This window comes from Fistularia commersonii, chromosome 10 (assembly GCF_037954325.1).
Source record: "Fistularia commersonii isolate RoL2024-O1a breed Wild chromosome 10, RoL_Fcom_v1.0, whole genome shotgun sequence".
NCBI classification, from domain to species: domain Eukaryota; kingdom Metazoa; phylum Chordata; class Actinopteri; order Syngnathiformes; family Fistulariidae; genus Fistularia; species Fistularia commersonii.
In genome coordinates this window covers 19,312,476-19,335,573 of record NC_141293.1, presented here as the reverse complement: position 1 = coordinate 19,335,573, position 23,098 = coordinate 19,312,476, and the positions used below count along the sequence as shown (strand labels likewise).

At 39.4% G+C, this 23,098-nt stretch overlaps 1 protein-coding gene across 2 annotated transcripts; it reads left to right on the top strand.

Moving 5' to 3' along the window:
- The first annotated feature begins 950 nt into the window (after positions 1–950).
- Positions 951–21,177, top strand: LOC147230729 (cytoglobin-1-like). 2 transcript variants are annotated; one of them, XR_015106733.1, is made up of 8 exons: positions 951–1,060; positions 1,148–1,290; positions 7,846–8,077; positions 9,732–9,860; positions 16,556–17,608; positions 18,207–18,297; positions 20,664–20,697; positions 20,799–21,177. XR_015106733.1 is itself a non-coding variant. In XM_086154228.1 (4 exons), the coding sequence occupies exons 2-4, from the start codon at positions 1,148–1,150 to the stop codon at positions 9,900–9,902; spliced, it is 546 nt and encodes a 181-aa protein (XP_086010354.1). In that variant the 5' UTR covers positions 951–1,060; the 3' UTR covers positions 9,903–10,792. The 2 variants fall into 2 exon arrangements, 1 of the variants encoding a protein (XP_086010354.1); XM_086154228.1 differs by lacking the exons at positions 16,556–17,608; positions 18,207–18,297; positions 20,664–20,697; positions 20,799–21,177 and having other exon boundaries at positions 9,732–10,792.
- Positions 21,178–23,098: the final 1,921 nt, after the last annotated feature.

The following is a 23,098-nucleotide window of genomic DNA, read 5'->3' as shown; positions in this document are numbered from 1 at the left end:
CCTGCAGCAGATGTGAAAACCATCGAACTGATCAGATGGTAAAAGAATCCTCAAAGTAACTGTTGGGCTGCAAGCAGGAATAAATAAAACGCCGTGGAGTTTCACACAGCACGCATTTAATTAATTGGGATTTAATTCTCTTAGAAGATGTGATTGAAAGAGGTTGGTCCACTGTGGTGCACATCTTTCACACAGCTGGACAACTTTGATTTTAAGGTGAAACAAATGGTCTTAAATTAACAGATGTAACATTTCACATTCCTCCTGCGCGGAAACAAAGATGTAGGTGTTAAATCGGAATCAGAAATACTTTATTGAGGAAATTGATTAGCTGTAATGCTTTTGCAAATTTGCAACCTTTTGCACATTCGAGGTGTTTTTTGGATATTTGTACTGGAAGTTGCTCATTGGAACTGTTTTGTTTTTTTTTTTTTTTCAACTTTCAACTTTGGCCCGACAAAGAAAATACCTTTTCTCTGAGCGATGTTTGAATTGTAGTCGGGAGAGGCAGCAACCTAGATCTTGTAAGGATGTGCAATAAAACCTCGGGCAGGACAAATATGATGTAAGCTGCTATAAACTGTATCTTAACAGGAGCAAAGAACAAATCAGAACGAATAGAGGCTCCCATTTCCCGACGCACGTCAGCGTTAAAATTGTTTTCATATTTACGTCAATGGAGCTTTGAGAGAAAAAAAAAAACAATTTGATTGCATGTTAATCTCCCGGAGGAAAAAAAAAAAAAGGGTTTGTGCTTATTTTAAAGTCATAATCTAACACTATGTGTTGCACCTCTTGCTTTTTGAACTTCTATCTCATCGTGTTTTCATCAAAACACCACCCGTGAAGTGCGATGGGGGGGAAAGAGAGGGAGGCGAGCTCAGTGCAAAGCGAGTAGAGAGGCTCCTCCTTATTTGCCACTGTTTCTCCTGATTTTCAGCCTCTTTCTCAGTCACTCTCTCCTCTGGCAGACGCTCAGAGGCTCAGAGGAAGATTCTCACCCTGATAGATAAACAACCTCATTTTTTTTTTTCTCAGAAGAGGTCAACAAGAAAAAAAGGTACATATAATGTGTTGATTTTTTGGGGGGTTGTGGGAGCAGCTCGGCCTCCTGCGTGGGTTCAGCTCTGCAGGATTGTGTTCCCAGATGGAGAGGATGCAGGGGCAGGGAGAGCTGGACCACCCGGAGCGCCCGAGTCCGCTGACCGACAAAGAGAGACTCTTCGTCCAGGACTCCTGGGCTAAAGTCTACGAAAGCCGCGACGAGGCCGGAGTCGCGATACTACTCAGGTATGTCTTTATATTTCTAGAATTTCGTTTTATTGTTAAATCCTCGGCGTGGATCGGCGTCTTGCTCAACGACGCTCCGGGGAATCGAACCCGGAACTTTACGGATCGGCTCTACCGGCTTAGCTACGCCTCTTCCGTTTTATGGATTTCAACGAAAGAAATAAGACTTTATCATGTCATGGAAGCCCGAGAGTCCTGAAAACTGAATTCTAAGAAAGAGGAACCGTGGGATTCTGAAAAACACAGGACAGAAACACATGGGTTTGAAACTGAAATGATTCACAAACCGTAAAAAAATATGTTTATTTGTCATTTCATGCTTCTTTTTTTTAAGTTGCATGTCACGCTTTCCTTGGGGGCAGTCGGAAATATTTCTCAAAAATTAAATAAATGAATTAAAAATCGTAAATAAAAAAAAATATATATTATTAAAAATATTATTAAAAAATATTGACGAATCATATTTGGTAATTCCCCCAACAGGTCAATAAAATATTACAGCGAGTCATGAATGTTGGGGTTCATGTTGATGCTTATTTTCTGTGTGACTTTGGGGGTTGCTGGGGATTTTGTGGTTGCGGTTCGGGGTGCAAGGAATTCTGTTTTTTTTTCTTTTTTACCTGGAATTGAGCAGGAACAGTTAGTTTTATTGCAGGCTTATGTGGCGTGGCTGTGGTCAACAACGGCGATCGCTTATTAAACTGACGTTTTACCGCCAACCGGTAGTTTTCCCTGATTAAAACGCTAAAATATCACATTATCTTTTTCATTATTAATCGCTTCTTTCCAGCTCACTGAAAGAAACGCTCTCTGCCATTCAAGAGAATGACAATTTAAAAAACCTGTTTTAAATTTAAACATTGCAACACAAACTCAGCTTTTCACATGAAGTGGCCCACTTTTTTCAGAAGAGTGAATAAGAATTGGAAAAAATCATCAGTTGTGCTTTTGTATATCACAACTACGTATGATCATTAATAATTGAACGCATGTTTTTCAAAATCCGCAACATTTCTGTTTAAATTCTGGAATGTTTACTCATCGATCCAACATGAATCAGTAAATGTGCGATTCAGGACGAGCGGAAAGTTTGCTACCATGGAAAATATCAGAGGCGTGAAAACCAATCAATCTGAAATATCAGATTAAAATCACGTGTTAGCTGTCATCGATCTCATCGAATTTGTGAAAGATGTTCAGACGAACGCGGGCTTTTGTGTTTTTGACGTTCAATTTTCTCACTCCCCCTTGTTTCCTTAATCCTGTTCATCAGATATCGGAGGAAAAGTACAAACACCGCAATCCATCAGCCAGACATCTTTGGCTTGCTCAGGGATCACACCCTCAGAGCAAGCCATGCTTGCAGCGCTTTCCTTTTCTTTTTTTTCCACAATCTTCTGTCAATGGGTTTCACTGTGCAGAATGTAACGGAAAAAGTGTTCAGCTGCCTTCCAAAAGGCAAACTTCAAACAAAAAAAAAAAAAAAAAATGATATATATTCAAACATGAAAGCAACCCTCATTTAGTAATAAACCCATCTTTTGTCAGCGAGTGAAAAGGTGAGTCTGTAGCAAATTTACAGATGAAAAGAATGCAAATTGAATTACTAAAAAAATGTGAAGAAAGTAGACGGGTGAAAAATCAGTTTGGAACTGATTTTAGAATACTTGTGATATTTCTTCATAATAATTTTAGGGTTAGATGGAGAAAGTTGATCCCCTGGAGGGAAAAGCCAAAAAGAAGAAGAAGAAGATTTCTTTATAATACTGTGTCATTTTAAAGAAAACAGAAATTGGTTTTGAAGATAAATTTCCCGGGTCACCCGTCTTCCGAGCACCTCTGGATCTTTGTAAAGGTGAAGAAATTAATTTTATCAAATAACCAACTGCTTTATCCGCATCAACCCTCGTAACGGAAAAGATGGTGAAAAGAAAAAAGAGGAAGATTACCGTGCAGACGGAGGAATTTGCATTTGGATCTGCGATACGTCTAATATGCGATGATAAAATTGCATCGATGAAACGGTCAAATATAAAGCAAATCCGTGCAGCACCAGAGGTCGCATTAAAAGTAAGGCATATTTCATTTTTCGTGCGTCAAAAATACTCTATGGCTCTCGATGAAACATGTCAAGAAATATTTGGCTTTTGTGGCTCTCCCACTCAAAGAGGTTCCCGACCCCTGATCTAAAGCATAGCTAAAATTCTTGTCGACATCTTCTCGTCGTGGCAACGGGACTTGAATATCTTGACTTGAAGATGTTTCTTCAGTCTCAGTGATCTGCAGGCAGGTTCCAAATAAAACCACCAGGGTTTTGGGCGGGTCGAGGCATCGGTGGTTTGTTGCGTAGATGGAAGAGTCGATGTGCAGAAACTCTACGGGTGTTCTTATGCTAACGTGGGTGTCGTTCGTCGGGGAGAAAAGAGCGACTTCTGCGGTTTGACCCGGACCGGGATGTGAAAAGATAAAGCTGGACAAAGGAGTGAAAGCTGTTGGATCACATGACCTGAAGCTCATGTGGACGTTGCTCCTGGTGGTTTGTCTTTCCTGGTTGTAGGAAAGAAACTCCTCTTGGTATCCATCCCGGTACGACGTCGTACCTTTGTGAAAGATCACGTCTGAAGCCCCTCCTCAAAGACGGACAAAGACGTCTCCTCGGACTCCTCCGTCCAACCATCTGTCTTCTCAGGCCAGGACACACACATTGTTTCCAAACAAATCGCCTTGGTCCTTCAGGTGCAGGTGGACCGCCGGGTCCTGTCCTGAAGTGGTGGCTCTCCTGTGTTGGACAGACGTTGTTTTTGTCTCCAATGGAGGCGTCGTCACGATCCTCGTTGCAAGTGAGAGCAAACATCACATTCTTCATCGTATGCCTGGATGTTTTGTCTTGAGGGAGCACCGGTTTTTGTCCCGGGCCAACATATGGTGTGAAATATACATATATATAATATACACACTGCTCAGAAAAGTAAAGGGAAAACTAAAATAACATCCTAGATCTGAATGAATGACATTTTCTTCTTACCTTTTTTTTTGTTCTTTACATAGTTGAATGTGCTGACAACAAAATCACACAAAAATGATCAATAGAAATGTAATGTATGAACTCTTGGAGGTCTGGACTCCAAATGAAAGTGTAAAAACACACGACAGGCCGATCCGACGTTAATAAAATGTCCTTAAAACAAGTCCAAATCAATCATTGTTGCTTCCTAAGTGGACAGCTTGATTTCACATAAGTGTGACTTGGAGTTAAGTGTTCCCTTTGTTTTTCTGAGCAGTTTATGTATATATATATATATATATACTGCTCAAAAAAATAAAGGGAACACTTGAACAACACAATGTAACTCCAAGTCAATCCCACTTGTGTGAAATCATAGTGTCCACTCAGGAAGCAACACACATTCATTTGGACTTGTTTTAAGGACATTACATCAAAGTTGGATCAGCCTGGAGTTTGTTTTTACACTTTAATTTGGAGTGTGATTCCTCATCCAGACCTCCATGGGTTGATACAATTGATTTCCATCGATCATTTTTGTGTGATTTTGTTGTCAGCACATTCAACTGTGTAAAGAGCAAAGTATTTCATAAGAATATTCCATTCATTTAGATCTAGGATGTGTTTTTTAAGTGTTCCCTTTATTTTTTTGAGCAGTGTATATATACATATATATATATAAGGAAACTCCCCACGGGTCGTAAGAACTGAAGAAGCCTCTGGAAGGAAGGGTGAAGAAATTCAAGTCCAGTTGCCACAACAAGAAGATTTTGATAAGATTGACTTGATAAGAGTGCCTCCAGGATCATAACAAAAACTATGAATCAGAATGAAATACAGTTAAATTTCAATATGAGGGTGGTTTGTGACCCATCATGAGTCAAAAAAAGCTTCCCATCATCATCATCATAGCTTCATAGCCCATGTCTCTGCATGTTTGTATGGAAATAAATGGCAAAAAGATGGGAAAAAAAAATATTAAAGGGTATCATCATGCCACTGCATGCCTTTATTATCTCTCAGGTTAAATTCAAAAACAGCACGGTAGTAAGTTTTTATAAATAATCCACAATGAGATTAACTGCCGCATGACTCTTCCTGAATTTCTCTCGTCTTTCCCGCATCACATTCCTCGGCAGAGACATCGTGACCTCGAGGAATTTCAGGAATTATGACCGATCGATAAGCGCGACAAGCGCAAATTCTCCAAACGGCTTTGAGAACGGACTCTGCTGAACCTCAAACCTACTGTCTGGATGCTGACAGATAACCAGGGCAGAAAACTGACAGGCCCTCCAGGAAATTAACAGCTTTCTCTTGATCTCGGTGCAGAACAGATAAGGAAGGACCGCAGATCATCCAATTACAAATGGTGGATTTTGAGCGTTAGTTTTAATCATTAGTTGACAGACAGAAAAATGAAATGGCTACTTTGGATGTAAGATAAGCGACTATCCGCAACTTTATTCTCTTTATATTTTACGAGGCCGAAATGGCCATTTGCATTGAATCAATTGTCTGGAATTAGCTTTAATTACAGGTGTAAAACATTTCCAAAACAAACTCTGGCTAACTTGGTCGCTCAGTCCACTATCAGACGTACATTTATTCATTTTGTTGATATTATTATTAGTAGTAGCAGTTAGTTTGATTTTTATTATCATCCTCGTCATCCATTTTTAACATCTTCAGCAGTTGTTTTGCAATTTTTAAAACAACACACCCCGAAAAAAAAACTTGACAAAGAATGAGAGAGGAAGTATTACACTTGCAAAAGTGCAAAGCAAGGAGGAAAAATCGCAGCAATTCTATTTAGATTTGAGCTAATTGTCCCATTTCATCTGACTAAAATCAAATTTGTGTTTTGTTTGTTTTTTTTTTCTCACGTCGGTGTGTGTTTGTTTATCTGAATGTGTTTTTGCAAGTGTGACGGGCTCTTAAAACATTATTCATTATTAGTATAAGCATTGCTTCTAGATGCAAAACGTGAGTAACCCAGTTGTGGGCGGCTGGATTACGCCGCCGTTATGTCGCCTGGTTATTAATCTTAGATGCGAGCGAGATAACATCTCCCGTCTTCCTCCCTTTCGAGACAATAAAATTCACAACCCGGCCCTGGAGAAACCTTCAAAACCGTTTCCCGAATAGAAAGGGTTTCGCTTCCTTTGTGTGTCGATGTTACGGAGAGAGGAGGATTAAATAGCCGGCAACCAGATGCTCTGGCCCGGTCCCAGATCTGAGGAGGGAGGAGTTTTTACTTTCCTCTTTGTTAATTTTCTCTGATGCCTCTGAGGGTCAAACAGGGGTGAAGTCAAAATGAAAATAAATCTGGATATATTGTTTGCTATCAAAAAATGAAATCAAATATGATATCCGGGGCCCGTCGCGGTTCATCCGTGTACTCGATTTAATACTTCTTTTTTGTGCCCGATAAACAAAACCGCAATAAAGCGGCGGCTCATGAAAATATAAACATCATCAAAAATGTATTCGGTCATCGTCGTGCGTCATGCAGGGGGGAAGTTTGTGGCAAAAAATAAACACGTTAATGTTTAAACTGAACCATTAAACAGTGAGATAATCACGTTTTACTCACAAGTGTTTTCAAACTTACGTTTTCAAACTAGCGATTCGGGTCATCGGAGTTTAATTTGCCGAAAGCTTGAAATTGGGTGAGATTTGTTTTTTTCGAAAGCATCTTTCCAGAACAATGTTTGCGGAAAGTTTGAAAATAAGCCGACACAAACAGTGTTATTGTTCCCCGCTGACTTCCAAACTTGAAACGATTAAAGCAAAGGGAGAATCAATAATCTAAAAGGAATTCCTTCGGGACAAAATATGCATTTTTTTTTTCTCCAAAGCTCAAGATTGAAATTGAAATCTATAATATAAAATGATGAACGAGTATGAAGAGTCAGGATCTTATATAAATGAGGAATAGCTTTGGTACTGGTGCTGGGATACGGGGTGTTTCACGGAACGCACAGCTGCAGGCTGGCTTTGGTGAGATTCATACATCATTAAATATCCAACACAGATTTGGGAATCTATTTTCCTGAGGCACGGCTGGAAACTTCAATCATTTCTATATTGATGTATTTAATATCTTTTAATTGAATGCACACCACCTGTCGGCCAAATGTAATTGATGTCACGAGGAAATATGCGGCGTTTTCATGTCAGTATTTGCAGATGATATCTTGCACGCTCACGCAGAAATATACAGGACCGTCTCCGAAAATTAGAATATTGTGATAAAGTTCTTTATCTTCTGTAATGCGATTTAAAAAAAAAAACAAAAATGACTTTTTCATGATATTCTAATAGTTTGAGATAGGATTTTTGAGTTTTCTTAAAGGCTTGCAAAAATTTCAGTTGATTTGTAATGAATCCAGAATGTATGACATTTTTGTTTTTGGAATTGCATTACAGAAGATAAAGAGCTTTATCACATTATTCTAATTTTCGGAGACAGTCCTGTATATCGTGGTTTTCCACGGGCGAACCGCGGCACCTGCTCCCTCCTTAATTCTTCTCCTCCCTTTTTCCAGGTTCTTCGTGAACTTCCCGTCATCCAAGCAATACTTCAGCCAGTTCAAGAACATCAAGGACCCGGAGGAGCTGGAGGGCAGCGCCCAGCTGAGGAGTCACGCAAAGAGGGTGATGAACGCCATCAATACGCTGGTTGTGAATCTGGACAACTCGGAGAAGGTGGCCTCAGTGCTCAAACTGATGGGCAAAAGCCACGCGCTGAAGCACAAGGTGGACCCCGTGTACTTCAAGGTACGGCACCTTTCACAGAAACTCCAGATTTTGATTTCCCCACGCCACGATTTAGTCTCTGGATTTGGGTTCTCTCTTCGTGTCCAGGAAGAGGTCCAAGTTCCAGCGTCCCTGCGCGCAGCTTGGATAAGAAAGTGAAACCAATTAAAATGATTTCATGAACATCAAATCACCATCTTTCAAAGAGATACTCGCTCCGAAAGGCAATGAGACGGTATCAGAGTAGCCCGAAGAAGTGCCTGTTTGCTTGGATGGTGATGGTAGAACAAGACGATGGACGGTTTTCTCTTCTCTGTGACCTTCAGACCTTTTAATCCTTAGCTTCGCCATTGGAGCAGTCGGCTGTCGGAAGCGTTAGCAAACAACGCAGAGAAGAAGACGGCATCAAACCTCTTCGTCCTACGACAAGAATGAGGGCAGACAAAAGAATAGCATGTAAAACATTTTAAAGCGTCAGTGTAGATCAGGGAGAGGGATGAAGGTTAGTGGCAGCAAGACAGAATATATGTGTGTGAATGAGAGGAACTCGGGTGGAACGGTGAGGCTACAGGGAGTGGAGATCAAGAGGCTGGAGGATTTCAGGTACTTAGGGTCAACAGTCCAGAGCGTAGGAGAGTGTGGAGAAGAGGTGAAGAGACGGTCCAAGCAGGTTGGAATGGGTGGAGAAAAGTGTCAGGGGTATGAAGAGGTAGAAGACTATCGGCCAGAATAAAAGGAAAGGTGTACAAGACAGTGGTGAGACCAGCGATGATGTTTGGACTAGAAACTGTTCCAATGACCAAAAGACAGCAGGCAGAACTAGAGGTTGCAGAGATGAAGATGTTGAGGTTCTCTTTGGGAGTGACCAGGATGGAGAGGATCAGGAATGAATCTATCAGAGGGACGGCACATGTTCGATGTTTTGGAGAGAAGGTCAGAGAAGCCAGACTGAGAGGAGGAGGGATGGAGAATATATTGGTAGACGGATGCTGGAATTGGAGCTGCCAGGCAGGAGGTCTGGAGGAAGACCAAAGAGAAGATTTATGGACGTAGCGAGAGAAGATATGAAGGTAGTTGGTGTGAGAGGGGAGGATCCAGAGAATAGGGTTAGATGGAGAAAGTTGACTCGCTGTGGCGACACCTGAAGGGAAAATCTGAAAGAAGAAGAAGAAGAAGAAGTGTAGACCAGGGGTGGGCAAACTACGGCCCGCGGGCCAAATCCGGCCCGTTGCTCTTTTTAATCCGGCCCGCCAAAAATCGGTTGAATGGTTGGTTGAATGAATGCGGGAGCTCTAACAGGAGACTATTTCATTTTCGGAGCTACTTGAGAACACTTGAGAATTTTCCTGAGCTGAAAGGCGCAGATTAGCTTTGTGATTTAGCCTTTACAGTGGACATACCGACACACAAAGCTACGAGGGAAAAAACAGTTTGTTCACGAAATGCAAACAAACGTCAAAACCGAGCTGCTTTTATTTTCAAAGCAAATGTCGGACAATGATCGGACGAATGTCGGATGAATCCGATATGCACTGGTAACAAATGCGATTTTTAGAATTCTTTTATATGTATCACATCTTGTGGTGACATAAAAATCGACTAATCTGTGAAGTGTTTCTTTTATTTCTGACAAACTTTGCATTTTAGTCTAACGTACGCAACACGTTCGCCACAGATCCTGAACGGCGTGATCCTGGAGGTCTTAGGAGAAGCCTTTCCGGATGTGGTCACGGCAGAGGTGGCGGCAGCGTGGACCAAAGTCCTGGATGTTGTCTACTACGGAGTGACGGCCATCTACAAGGAGGTGGGATGGACCGAGCTTTCGACGTCGGCTTCGACCGGGTGAACGTCGCTCGGCGTCCCGTCACGTGATCTATGGTGAACGGCGTCAGGAGCACGATGCAACTGCCTTCTGAGGGGGAATTCAAAACCTAAAGTGGATCACTTTTATCATTTTTAGCTAAATCGTGGGAAAGCTGGGAAGGGAATAATTTGAGATTGAAATGGAAATTCAATTTGACCGCAACGTCTTTGTCACATTTACTTACATTAACCGATGCATCCGTTGCATTCAACAATACCGGCTCTGTCGAAGTCATCAGTATTATCTCAGGTTTTATGATAACAGTTTTACCAGTTCGGTGTTCCAAAATATTTGTTCAGAACATGTTACTGTCAGAAAGGAGAGAAGACGGCCCTCGCTTGCCAAACCTCCTGCTCTGATTTTATATTATAATGCAACCGTCGCTCTCTTAAATGTCCTGGCGTTGTCAGCTCTTGACCGAGCAGCAAATGTACGGATCGATAAGGACGAGATGAAGGTGACGGCAATGAAGGGACTCACTTTGACAAACCTCAGAGATACGGTTCTTTTGTGATCTAACATCCTTGCGGCCGGCTGAACGTATGGTTTTCCGAAACAACAAACGGTTATGCGCTATTTTAATGGATTAGACGAAACAGCTGAAAGCTCTCGTCCTTTGTGAGGGTGATATAAAGGACCGAAGTATTTAGAGGAGAGAGAATGAAGCAAGCGAATAAAACCCTGTAATGGTGAGAGGTCACATTTGACTTGAATGTGCCTTCTAATAAATGTGCATATCTAAAAAACTGCCATGTAGACGCCTGTCTTCAAGAATATCTTCTGATGTTTCTCTGACAGTGTTTTATCGCTCCGTAACCGCTGTACATAATTATAATGAAGAATATCAATACATTTTTACATTTTTAAATGCAGTGATTGTATATGATGTCATTGTGTTTGACCTTTATACAGTATATTCACATTTAATTGCAATTTAAAATTAAAAAAACACACGGAAACACCTATGTGATGCCTTATAATTCTATCTTCTGAAGCAACCTAACATTTTGCAATGTGTGGGATTTAAAAATATATATATTCTTATCTTATCTTATCTTATCTTATCTTATCTTATCTTATCTTATCTTATCTTATCTTATCTTATCTTATCTTATCTTATCTTATCTTATCTTATCTTATCTTGTCTTATCTTATCTTAACTATGTTATGTGAAGGGCTAACCTGAAATTATCTGAAATCCACTAACATTGAAAACAATTAAAAAATATATGTGTGTGTGTGTGCGTGTGTGTGTGTGTTTGTGTGTGTCCGTATATTCCGTATATACTGTACATTCCATACACACACACACACACAAATATGTGAGAATGTCAGAATGTCCACATAAGCATAAAAAGAGTCAATAATGCCCCCAAGGATTTGCAAGAAAACATCTCAAGGTTCTATGGAATTCAGAAAATTTAGCAGGAAATCCCTTAAAATACCATTTATGTCATTCTGTTTCATAGAAATACAAAAAATACATTTTATATGAACGTATAAACCTAATACATTTGCTTTTCCAGTGGCGGCAAATGACGGATGGAGCAAATGTGTTTCCCACCATCAATGTGTTCGACACAATTGATTATCAATCTAAACAAATACAGGAACAGAGTGGTGTGGACAACAACATTTCAGTTTTTCAATTGCTTTTAAAACTTGAAATGTTGCCGCTTTAATCCATTTTAATACATGTTGCTCATCAAGACGATAAAAAGAAAGTGAAGAGCGTGAAATATTTTTTCAAATTTGTTATTATAAGTGAAATACTGATATAACGGACTGATTTTTTAACTTATTCTCATTTCATTTTTTTATAAAACTGAAAACCAGTTGCCATCTTACGTTAATTTCTTCACAAAGTCAATGAGCCTGTACTTCGTTCACTTTGTTCTTAAAGTCCTCCCTATTTCTTATTTTTATTTTTTTTATTTCGATTGATTTATTATTTATCTTATTTTATCCTATATCGCTTACGGAAGGACGACAGCGACGGGTATCGGTCGGCTTATGTACCGTCTGCCTCAACTTTTCACTTTATTCTGCAGTTTATTGTCTCATCAGCAAGAATAATTCTGTCACACTGACATTTAAAACATCACATAGGCTGTAGAAAGTCATGGTGTATATGATAAATGTAATATAATATATAATGCGTATAATACAATCATAATAAATGTAATGTAATCTATTACTTTTACCTCTATACCTAAGATAACAAATCTTTCTTTGGCGTGTTCAGAGGTGAGGCTCGGCGCTCCGCTGCCTCACCTCGGCTTTCTGCCCCGTATTTGATCTGGAAATAGGGGATCGATAAAGTAAAATTAATAAAAAGAAGTGGAAGCGAACATAAAATACATTTATAACATAGATCAGTTGACACATATTGATTTTTTTCACCTTATCAATATCAGTTATATTACTTTCACTTAAAACCAATTTGACCAGTAAAAAAGGAAAAACACTTTTTGAAAGACATTTCTTTCCATAAACAGTGACAAGTGCACTTTCTTCTCACAGTTAACAAACAAAATCAAGCTGTGTTCTTCAAACCACATTACACATGTTAAACATTGTGAAGTAAGAACATTGCTCAACAGGAAGTTGACAGGCGTTTTTTTTTTTTTTTTTTTTGTTTGTTTGTTTGTTGCTCGGTGCCAGCAATGAGTCTTTTTGAACTTTTGTTCCACCCGGATGTTGTTGCCCAAGTCAGTGTGTCGAGGAAGCTTCTGCCATCCCTTACAGACCAACCTGCGTTCACGTTTGAAGGGTTAAGGGGAAAAAGTCGATCCCGAGGCTCCGGAGATGCCGTTTAGTCTTGGCACGACATTTCCGGAGGCAAATAATCCTAGGAAAGGAGGAGCGCTTTGATACTTTCTTTTCCCTCCCGATCTTGTCGTTCATCAAAACAACAAGTATCGTTTCGCTCCCTTCTGTCTGAGCAGAACTGGTCCCGAGCCGCCATCACACCACTCACTTCAAGTGACCCAAATCCAGTTTTTTCCCCCTCCATATGACACAGATTGCATCTGGATCATTAAAGTGTCATCGGGGAAAAAACACACATGGAATCCCATTTCCTCAGAAAAGGCTCGGAGTTCTTTCACGTGTGGAAATAATTGGAAAAATGTGCAACTTCCCACATGTTAGTTGCTAAAACGCTGAAAGTTCAACGGCGGTCAAGACTGCTACTATTTTTCTGTTGTGTACATCCATAGGAAACTGTCTCGCTACTTCTAATCTGACTTCCTTTTCTGGGCTGGAAGACCAACTTTTAAGAAAATATCCTGCAGATCCACACGAGTCTCGAAAAGTGAACGCGAACATTCTGTCAAAAACAAAATCGTAGGCAACAAAAGCCGTGACCCGGAGCGGATATTCAGCCTTTAGGAACAAGAACGTGGCATTTTATTTGTTTCTCGGTGCTTCTAGAAATTATCGCCGCGCGCAAAATCAGCTACTCCTCATTCACGACGGCATCACGTGCGCTTGCCTGCAGCATCCAGCTGCATCCGTCACCACGACCCGGATGACTGAGAACCTCCACAGACACACATTCCTCACCTTCATCCATCTTACATCATTTCCATTTTATTTTGAAGGTTTATAGGTCATATTTGTTGGTAGGAAGCGGCAGTTTCTCGGTAGCGCTCTTCCAAAAGGGTGTTTGTCGCGTCAAACCTCGACGGCGGAAGCTGCTTATGTTTCCTCAGCAGACACCCAGCTGACTGCGATACGACATTTAAATTGAAAAAGGCTTTTGCAAGCGAATGAAAGAAGACGCTTTTTTTTATTATTTGATTGCATTTGTTTCAGGACGTCGTTTAACAAGCGTTTGAATGTCAGGTGTAAACACGCTCGTGCTAAAAGCTGCCCGCTGGTGATCAGATCATCGGGATGCATTTAAATGCCAGGTGTCAACATGCCAAAGAGCGTGCACGTGGAGATGCATTTTAATGGAACTTAAAGCTGTCAGTTTCTGATTGGATCACTCGCATTGCATGTTAATGAATCGTGTAAATAAGGCCTCAGTTTTAGGGGCAGGAGCTTCTCTTATCCCTGTCACAGCAACTTGAGGAAGTGCTCATTCTTGTGCGTGTATTCAGATTCGCCTTATAAATGTTGTACATTTTGTATTTGTATTTGTAATTCTATAAATCAATACAGACATCGCTTTCTATAAACGTTTCAGGGGTTGTTGTGCAGGTTAGAAGTCGATCTGCCAATTACAAAGTTATTCACTGTAATGAAAGGCATCAATAGATTGGTTAATAAGAAGAGATACGTGGAATGGAGTGTGTGTGTGTGTGTGTGTGTGTGTGTGTGTGTGTGCGTGCACACTTGACATGTTGCTCTTGTTGCTGCCTCACACACCCACTGACGCATGGTTGGAATAGCTGAACCGAGAAAACAGCAACCGCCCCTTTTGCTCTCAGGCAAACACAACACGAAATCTCGAATATGCAAAAATAAAATATCAGACGGCGATTATCAACAGGAAATAGAGATTTAATCACTGACATACTTAAATCCTTATTCCTGCAAAACCTGAGCTTAGTTTATTTTGCTTGAATTCAAAGATCATCCATCCATCCATCGCTTCACCATATATTGCTGTTTGTTTACTTTTGAAAAACAATATTAAAAATCAGTGTTAAAAAAAAAAACGTGTGCATGCTCAATATTTCCAAGAATAATTTTTGGGATTTGTGGGATATTAACAAATTGATATTTATTCAAAGATGGTCTCCTTAGATACATTATAGATGGATCATTTTTGTAAGTAAACACTATATTTTAAACAAAGGCCTCTCGATGTCAACGGCATATTTCCCTTTGCATTTTCCTAAAATTTAGAGACAAATAACAAACCATTTAGATGCAAAGAAGAGCGTAAAACTGGTGGAAAGACGTCAAACAAACTGCTGACAATTACAAGACAAAGCAACGAATTTGCTCTTAGCATCTGGATCAGCGGCGCATTTCTTGCTTTTATTGTTCACATTCCAGTGCTCAAACAGACACTTGCAAAATGTGTTTTGTCACATGTGATCGGCTCCGTAAAGCTGATAGAGTCGCTTCAGAATGTGAATTATCGCTCATTTTATTCTCATTAGACCATTGAGCTTTGAAAAGGCTGGTAAGAGATAAGGCGACTCCTCGTGCTATAGGCCTGCAGCGCTTACCTCAAGACACAAAACTGGTCTTCCCTAGATATCAAATGTTGTATTTCGGGATGATCTTGCTTGACTTGTGAAAAAATAATCCTGCAGATTGCAAGGGTAATATGGAAAAGTCACAGATCCTGTCATTTTGTTGAAATGCGCAGATGCGTTGTCTACCAAGAGAAGCCCAAGTGAATATGAACCACTGGAAAAAGCCATAAATGCAATAATAACACGGTTGTCTGATGTTCACATGTTATAAACTTTGTTAATCTTATCATCCAATCATTCTTTGCTGATATGTATCTGCAACCGCATTTAAATCTCACTCCCTGAATGTTAAACAGGCAACAACCAGTTCTTCCACAAAACAAAATAAACCTCCATCCACGTTCCCAAACACTTTGGAAATGAAGAAGATGTATCGTCCGTTTCCTGCCGTTGCGGCTGATTTTTCATTTCAGTTTGGAGGTTTGTTATCGTCTTTGTGCAGGCAGATTACAGGATACCGGACACACACTTTGCCACATTGATTGGGAGCAACTTCCTCCATGTGTACCAAAATAAATATTTGTATTTTAGGACTGAAACAACTAACCACAGAGTTGATGTTAATCAAGTGCATCTCTACATGAGGGGCCAATATGTTTTAAATGCTCCTCAAATTCTCAGAAAACCACTTTGAACTGTACTTCCATGGAGGTCTTTCACCACAAATATCCTTCTTTTTTTTTTTTTTTAGAAAATACATTCCTTCTGTGTAACCCGATCACAGACGCAAACTCAAACCCCCCCATTTGTGTTTTTTTTTTTTTTTTTTTTGTTGGTGACCTTTGAACCTCTGACCTGGATGAGGCAGACTTGGTTGTGCAATATCTTTCTCTGGTAAAGTGATTTCAGATTTCCCCGCTGGAAAGGTGTGGTAGCGTGGGTGGGTTCTGAGCGTTTGTGAAGTCTGAATCCAGAATATTTCATTTCGGGCTAATAGTTGGAACGCTTACGGCCCTCTTGATACTAACAATCAGAGAAAATAATGGTAGTTACTTGGAGTCAAAGTACTTTTTTGGTGCATTTCTACCTTCTTCTTCTTTGGACTTTTCCCTTCAGGTGTCACCACAGCGAATCCACCTTCTCCATCTCACCCTATTCGGCAACGGGCAAAATTTCCCTTTTTTTTTATTCAGTTTTTAAAATTCTATAATCTTATAATATCTATTCCCTACTCTGAGCATTTTCACATTTAATGTCTCAATATTAATTTCTTTATGTTCATTTACTACATAATAACCCTTTGGATCAGTGAACACACAATCACCATCATTTTTACAATAACAATATATAGTTAATATACAACTTTGATTATCAGTTCATTTGAACCCTTTTGTGTTGTGAGAGGACGATTATCCAACAGGTTCATTTTTATAATCTTCTTCATCTTCTTCTTCTCCTTTGGGCTTTTCCCTTCAGGGTCTCCACAGCAAATCCACCTTCTTCATTCGACCCTGATCTCTGGATCCTCCTCTCTCACACCAACCAACTTCATATCCTCTATCACGACGTCCATCAATCTCCTCTTTGGTCTTCTTCTAGACCTCCAATTCCAGCATGCGTCCACCGATATATTCACGCTCTGTCTTCCGTCCATGACCCAACCATCCCAGTCTGGCTTCTCTGGCCTTCTCTGCAAAATATCCTCCAATAGACTCGTTCCTGATCCTATCCATCGCTGTGACTCCCAAAGAGAACCTCAACATCTTCATCTCTAGTGCGTTTATACCTAAATAGCTGTTAATTTCAAACTATTTGTGCTCAGAGGGGTCTGAACAAAAGTCTCACCCAAAAACTCAAAATTGTCCTCATATGTGGACGGTTGGTTGTATCTTTTGTTGGACACCCAACACACAAGTGTTGCACCTTCTTAGAACATGCTTTTTTTTTCTTTAGATAAGCTTTTCATCAAAATACAAATTCCAAGTTCTAAGTTTGAAGGTTCTTGAGTTTGTGATTTACAGCTGTGACAGACACTATTATTACGCTGACGGATGCCACTTGCTTTCGGGTGAAAGATATCTTCTTTTGAGGACGGGTCAGAGTTGACCAGAGATAAGCAAATCCTAAAATGAGGAATTGTTAGAAGTAAAATATGTTGTTTGAGAGAATGACTTTGCTTTGGTTTTCTGCGAGGACGCCATGATTGCGTGGTGGTTGTTTTTAGAAGAGAAACACACAGCAGGCTCTGTTTGTCTCCAAGTCCTGCCGGCGAGATCCAACCCCTCCTTGATCCTGGCTAATCCTTTGAGCTAATCTCTCCCATCATGAGTGGGAGCCAGGAGGAGAGACGGGAATAGTTTGATTGTCACACCACCAAGTTGACGTTCTGCATCGGAGGCTTTCGATGGGTGCAGAGGTGGCGGCGCTCCATCCAGCGCTGCGTTCGGCGTGGGCCATGTGTACCACCATGATGGTGCTCACCACCGTTGCTCTTATCCTGCGCCAGAAATTCTCCAACAAAATCAGACCGTGAGTATAAGACCTCCATTATGACCTATGACACTAACAGAAAGAAGCACTTTTTTTTTTTTTTTTTTTTGCAATTTTTTCCTCATATTTTTTCAATTTGTGGATGATATATTTTCTAGTGTATGACCATTTTAAAAAAAATGACAAAATAAAATTGAAATTAAATAAAAAATGAAAGAATGGACAAATGGATGCTGTTTCAAAATCCAAACATTTACAAATATTTATTTTATGTGTAGGTGATAAAGACAAACAATTATAAATCAATTGAATTCCTTTTTTTCTTGTCTGGTGCAATTGTAAACAATTCCATACCAGTGGTTTCAGATCTTCAGCACAAAATGCAACGCAAAATATCTGTGCGCTCGAGTTCACAGCAGGAGATTGAACCGCAATCATTTCCAGTCTGTGATGGCAAACAGCCCCACGTGGTCAGAGCGCCACGCAGCACGCCAGCGTTAAGCTCACACAAATACAAACACACACACACACACACACACACAGTGCATCCTTCCCAGTTTTGCAGGAATTGCATGATGGAGTGTGCAGATTCATTTGTTTCATTCAATTCAGAGAGAAATGCTTTGTCTCATCGCAGGCATAAAGATGCTTCGGATAAAGTGGTGCCGGACGCAAAGAGCAGAGGAGCCGCCAACAATCAACGTTGAGACCGGCACGTCTTTTGTTAGGTAAAGAAAAGAAAACTACAGTAATGTATAGCTATAGTTTGATGGATCAATAAGGATTAGCGTTGGATTAAGGGTTAAGATTGGATCTATTGTTATTTGTTTGATTTAGGAAATTGGTGTTTTTCTGCAAAAAGTCTCATAATGTTGTAAGATAAATATTATCTTTTTGCTACAATAGCATTGCAATAGGCTGTGTTTGGCATTTCTGCCTCACAGCAACAAAGTTCCCGGTTTTATTGACACGTGGGGAGGATTAACCTCTCTGTTTGCAGTTTGCGTGTCAAAAAGTCACAACGGGTTCATCGAAACTCAACGTTCCGACTTGAAATTCACCCCAAAGCGTCCAGACATGTGAATGAGAGAATAAATGGTCAGATGTCTCCATATGTGGTCCTGCGATCAACTAGTGGTGCACAAAAAAGGATACAAATAAAGTCAAATAAAGTCATAGTTCTGTGTTGGAAGAGGTGCATCATTGACGATAGACAGTAAAAGTCATGACGTCAGATCATATGGAGAACTTTAATACAGCAGCATTGTAAAGTGGAAACTGTGCATCAGAATGTTTGCAATATTATGGAATTGCAGTTCTGATATTGCTCAGATTAAGGTTTTGGATTAAGAGATAATGTCTAAATAACATACCAGAGAGGACAGTTGTAACATCACAAGAATGCAGCGGCAACATTTCGGGAATAAAACCTTTCTATCACAGCGCTGAAATCATAATAATGTGAGCTGATAGTGCTACTATTGCGAGACCAAAGTTTTAATCCTACAAGCATGTGGCTGTAATTCAACAGGACAAAATGTCATAATATTATGAAACTAGAGTCAAAATGGGACTTTCGAAGAATCTCTTATCTTGAGATCACATCCTCACACATCACAGGTGGTTTCATGCAACTTCTTCAGTTTGTTTTTCTTCTGAAAAGACAGAACATTTTAATGTTTCAAAGCTGGTTTTTATCTACAGTAGAGTTGGACTTTGAACCCAAAAAGCATTTCACAATTTTTGAACCAATAAGATGCTCCAGAATCCTTGTTTATAAGAGAACGCTCTCTCGAGATCTTAACATTTCAATTCCATAAATTCCAATTCCCTACACATATATACTGTAAATATACAGTCCTTATTACTAATCTAGAATAAATAATAAGGAATGTATATCCTGAGAAAAATAATCATTACAACAAGGATGTGAGTCACCGAAATGGTGAGATAAGCCATAGGTAACAGGTCAAGTCCCCCATTAAGCTTATTATTAACCTTAAAATGTATCTGAACGTGCACTAAATGTTGATTTGGTTCGGAGGTCTTGAGAGTTCAATATACTGCAAGAAAACACACTGAAAGCATAGAAATCACTGACATTTCAGTTATAATAATAATAATAATAATAATAATAATAATAATGATGCTGATGATTATCATTATTATTATTATTACTATTTTAACTGAAATGTTATTATTTTATCATTATTATTATTATTATTATTATTATTATTATCATTATTATAACTGAAATGTTATTATTATTATTATTATTATTATTATTATTATTATTATTATTATTATTATCATTATTATTATTATTATTATTGTTGTTGTTGTTGTTGTTGTTATTATTATTAGGATAATTTACCAGCCATGGATAGGATCTTATAATTGATTTATTTTGTGCACTCAGGAAAAAAAATGCTGGAAATTGTTCACAGCGCAAAGACAGAAAATGGGGACAAGCTACTTGAATTTGTGGAGCAATTTTAAGTTTTCCCATGAAATACGTGCACTATAATATGTTTTGTTGGAAGCATCTTTATAATTTGAAGGAATATTTATTTCTTTATGTCATTGACTCATTTATTTTCCGAAAATAAGCCCAACTTTTATTCTGGCTAAAAATGATGTCAAATTTAAACATGTTTGTTGCAGTCTTCTACAAGTGAACGTGCACGCGGAGCACCTTGCAGGAGATGGAAACGCTGCGCATGTGCGTTTCACGGGGTTGCAGCAGGGGCTCCAGACAGCCAGAGAAAGTGGAGCAGTGGAACATGTTTCCGAGGCACAGATGCATAAAAATCCAAGATGCTCGTCCCACATTTAGCTTCTAAGTCCGGACCGCTAGCCTGGTCCCACTAAATGATTCAGATAAATAGACCCCCCCTTATATTCACCACTGCCAGAAACCCAAACATGTCCTACTGACTTCAAGATAGAGGTTTTGGTGGGTTTATGTATTTTCTTTGCAACGTATACAGATAAGACAGGGTTATTTTTCACTTATTAATGATTTGTTTGCTAAATAATTAACGGCATTGCATGTCTGCCCCCTCGCCCCACCCCCACCCCCACCGACATGAAGAGTGGGCCATTATGTGGAGTCTGCTGAGCAGGAGGTGAGCTCTCTCTTTTCCAATATTCTGAATTCGCCGGAAAAGGAATGGAGGAAACCGTTGAAACGTCTGTCTTTCATTCGCGTCTTCTTTTTTTTTCTCAGCGGCATCTGTCAAGACCGGCATCAACAGAAGGCAGAAGACTTCCTGTCTTGTTTTGTCCTGATTTGACACTGAATGTTCTGCATTTGACAGCTAACATTGAGGTTGGGAAAAAAAAACAAAAAAAAAAACAACGCTTGGCGCTAAAAACAAAGAGGCCTGTTTCAATCTGTCCAAAAGGCAGTCAATTCTCTGACATTACTTTGTGTGAAAAAGTGTGCCGACTTAGCAGAAACAATTACCCGACCTCTTATTTTGTCTTTAACAACTGTGGGAAATTTTTTTCATTTACATGAGATGGCACTGAATGACTTTGGTAGATGATAGCGAACAGATCAACCTCTGGATGCCTAAAGGTGCAAATCATCAAAATAAAGAAAATGTGTGTATGAGTCCAATGTTTCCTATGGGATTCTTCTTAACAGATAATAAACCCCATGTATAATTTTAATATCGGAATTGTACTCGGGGAAATCCAGGAATCTGAGTTTGCTGTTCGTGGACCTTTGTGTTATAATTGTGTGTGTGTGTGTGTGTGTGTGTGTGTGTGTGTGTGTGTGGTCATCACAAGAAGCTTGTTCTCCATCATCCACATGCATAGAAGTAATGACACATAGACTTACTAAGACAAAAAATATCAAAAAAGATAAATGACAGGCCTCTGTCATCACACTTACTTATGAAATGTAATGTTACAAAAGCATTCTGATGCACCTGGTTGATACGTTTCTGATAAATCTCAGAAGGTGTGTCAGAAATCCTCCTGTTCCACATGTAAGAACACATCGAGACGTAGGTTTTTGCTTTTATGGGGCCGACGGAGATGCTTTTGGGTGATCGGTCACAGCAGAAAGTGGGAAATTTTAGGGCTCATTTTACGTTTGACAGTTTTAAAATACTCATTTCATGTTAGGGTTGCTGAGAAACCACAGAAGTCACATCTTTACCTTATATGTTACTTTGACACTTTTCACCCTCTACTGCCACCGAGTGGCAAACAGGTTCAGCAGCGCTCAGCTCTTTGGACAAGCGGATCAGGTTTATCCAGAAAATAAACAAATGATGAACAGCGCAACAAAAACAGAGATACACATTCCTTTGCATCCGGACATTTTTTAATGGAAGGATTTATTGGACGCTGATGTTTGTGAAATAAAATCCTGACTTATTTCTCGCTCCGCCAGCTTCGGCATGAACATACAAAGGCAGGCTTTTTCTTTTTTACAATCTCAGAACTCTATTTGACAGAGTTCCTTTATCTAGATTGAATTGCTGGAACATTAGAATAAATGATAAATTCTTTTCAAAAACAAAGTTAGCAATATAAAGTTTGGTTATGTGCATTTAGAAGTATTAACATTTCCCCCACTCTACAACTAAATCATCTGAACACAAAAACACAAGCCGTCGATAATTCTCTGCCATCAAATGTCCATGAATAATCTTTATCTTCTAGCTCTTTGGCCTTGAAGGGATCTTCAAAAAGTTCTGTGATTCTTAACTTCTTGCAATGAAATCTGACATCTGAACATTGCAAAAATCTTTTCATTTGTTTTGTTATTCTCTCTTTGTGTGTGTGTGTGTGTGTGTGTGTGTGCGTGTGTGTGTGTGTGTACCTCCAGAATGATGACAATGATAGAGATCAGGGGTGTCAAAGTCATTTTGGTCCAAGGGCCAGAAATGGCCTATTTTTCCTTTGTTTTAGTGTAAAAGAGAACCGGTAAATAAGAATAAGAATAAGAATAAGAATAAGAATAAGAATAAGAATAAGAATAAGAATAAGAATAAGAATAAGAATAAGAATAAGAATAAGAATAAGAATAAGGACAACTTTATTCACCCCGAAGGAAATTGTTGTGCCAGAGTTTCAAGTAAAAACATAACAATAATAAATAATAGTAGGAAGGAGGGAGAAATAAGAAATACAAATAAAACCATAAAGTGTCAAAGTCAAGGCTATAAAGTGTTTTAAGGTCTTAAAAAAGTACAAAGATTTGATGTGATGTGATGTGATGTGATGTGATTTTTTATATGCAATGAAGTGCAATCTCACTATGAAATTCATTAATTTATCTAATAACACTACGCATCAGCTCCATCTTCTCAGTTCTCCGTGCATTTTGTTGTGTTTTCCATCACGGCGAGTCTAGTAGTTGCACCAAAACTTGCAGCATCCACACTGAGCATACAGATTTCATATGAATCTCAACAAACTAATCAGAAATGGTCCATTTTTCTTGGAAAACCCTACACTTTATGTCCATCTTTCTCTTTTTTGACAACAACATCTTGCTGGTGAGGG

What these genes read in the sequence shown, in the direction of transcription:
- LOC147230729 (XM_086154228.1), top strand. Translation starts at nt 1,148, where the DNA reads ATGGAGAGGATGCAGGGGCAGGGAGAGCTGGACCACCCGGAGCGCCCG. An exon ending in GGAGTCGCGATACTACTCAG is followed by an intron (nt 1,291 to 7,845) that starts GTATGTCTTTAT and finishes CCCTTTTTCCAG; the next exon opens with GTTCTTCGTGAACTTCCCGT. An exon ending in TGGACCCCGTGTACTTCAAG is followed by an intron (nt 8,078 to 9,731) that starts GTACGGCACCTT and finishes CGTTCGCCACAG; the next exon opens with ATCCTGAACGGCGTGATCCT.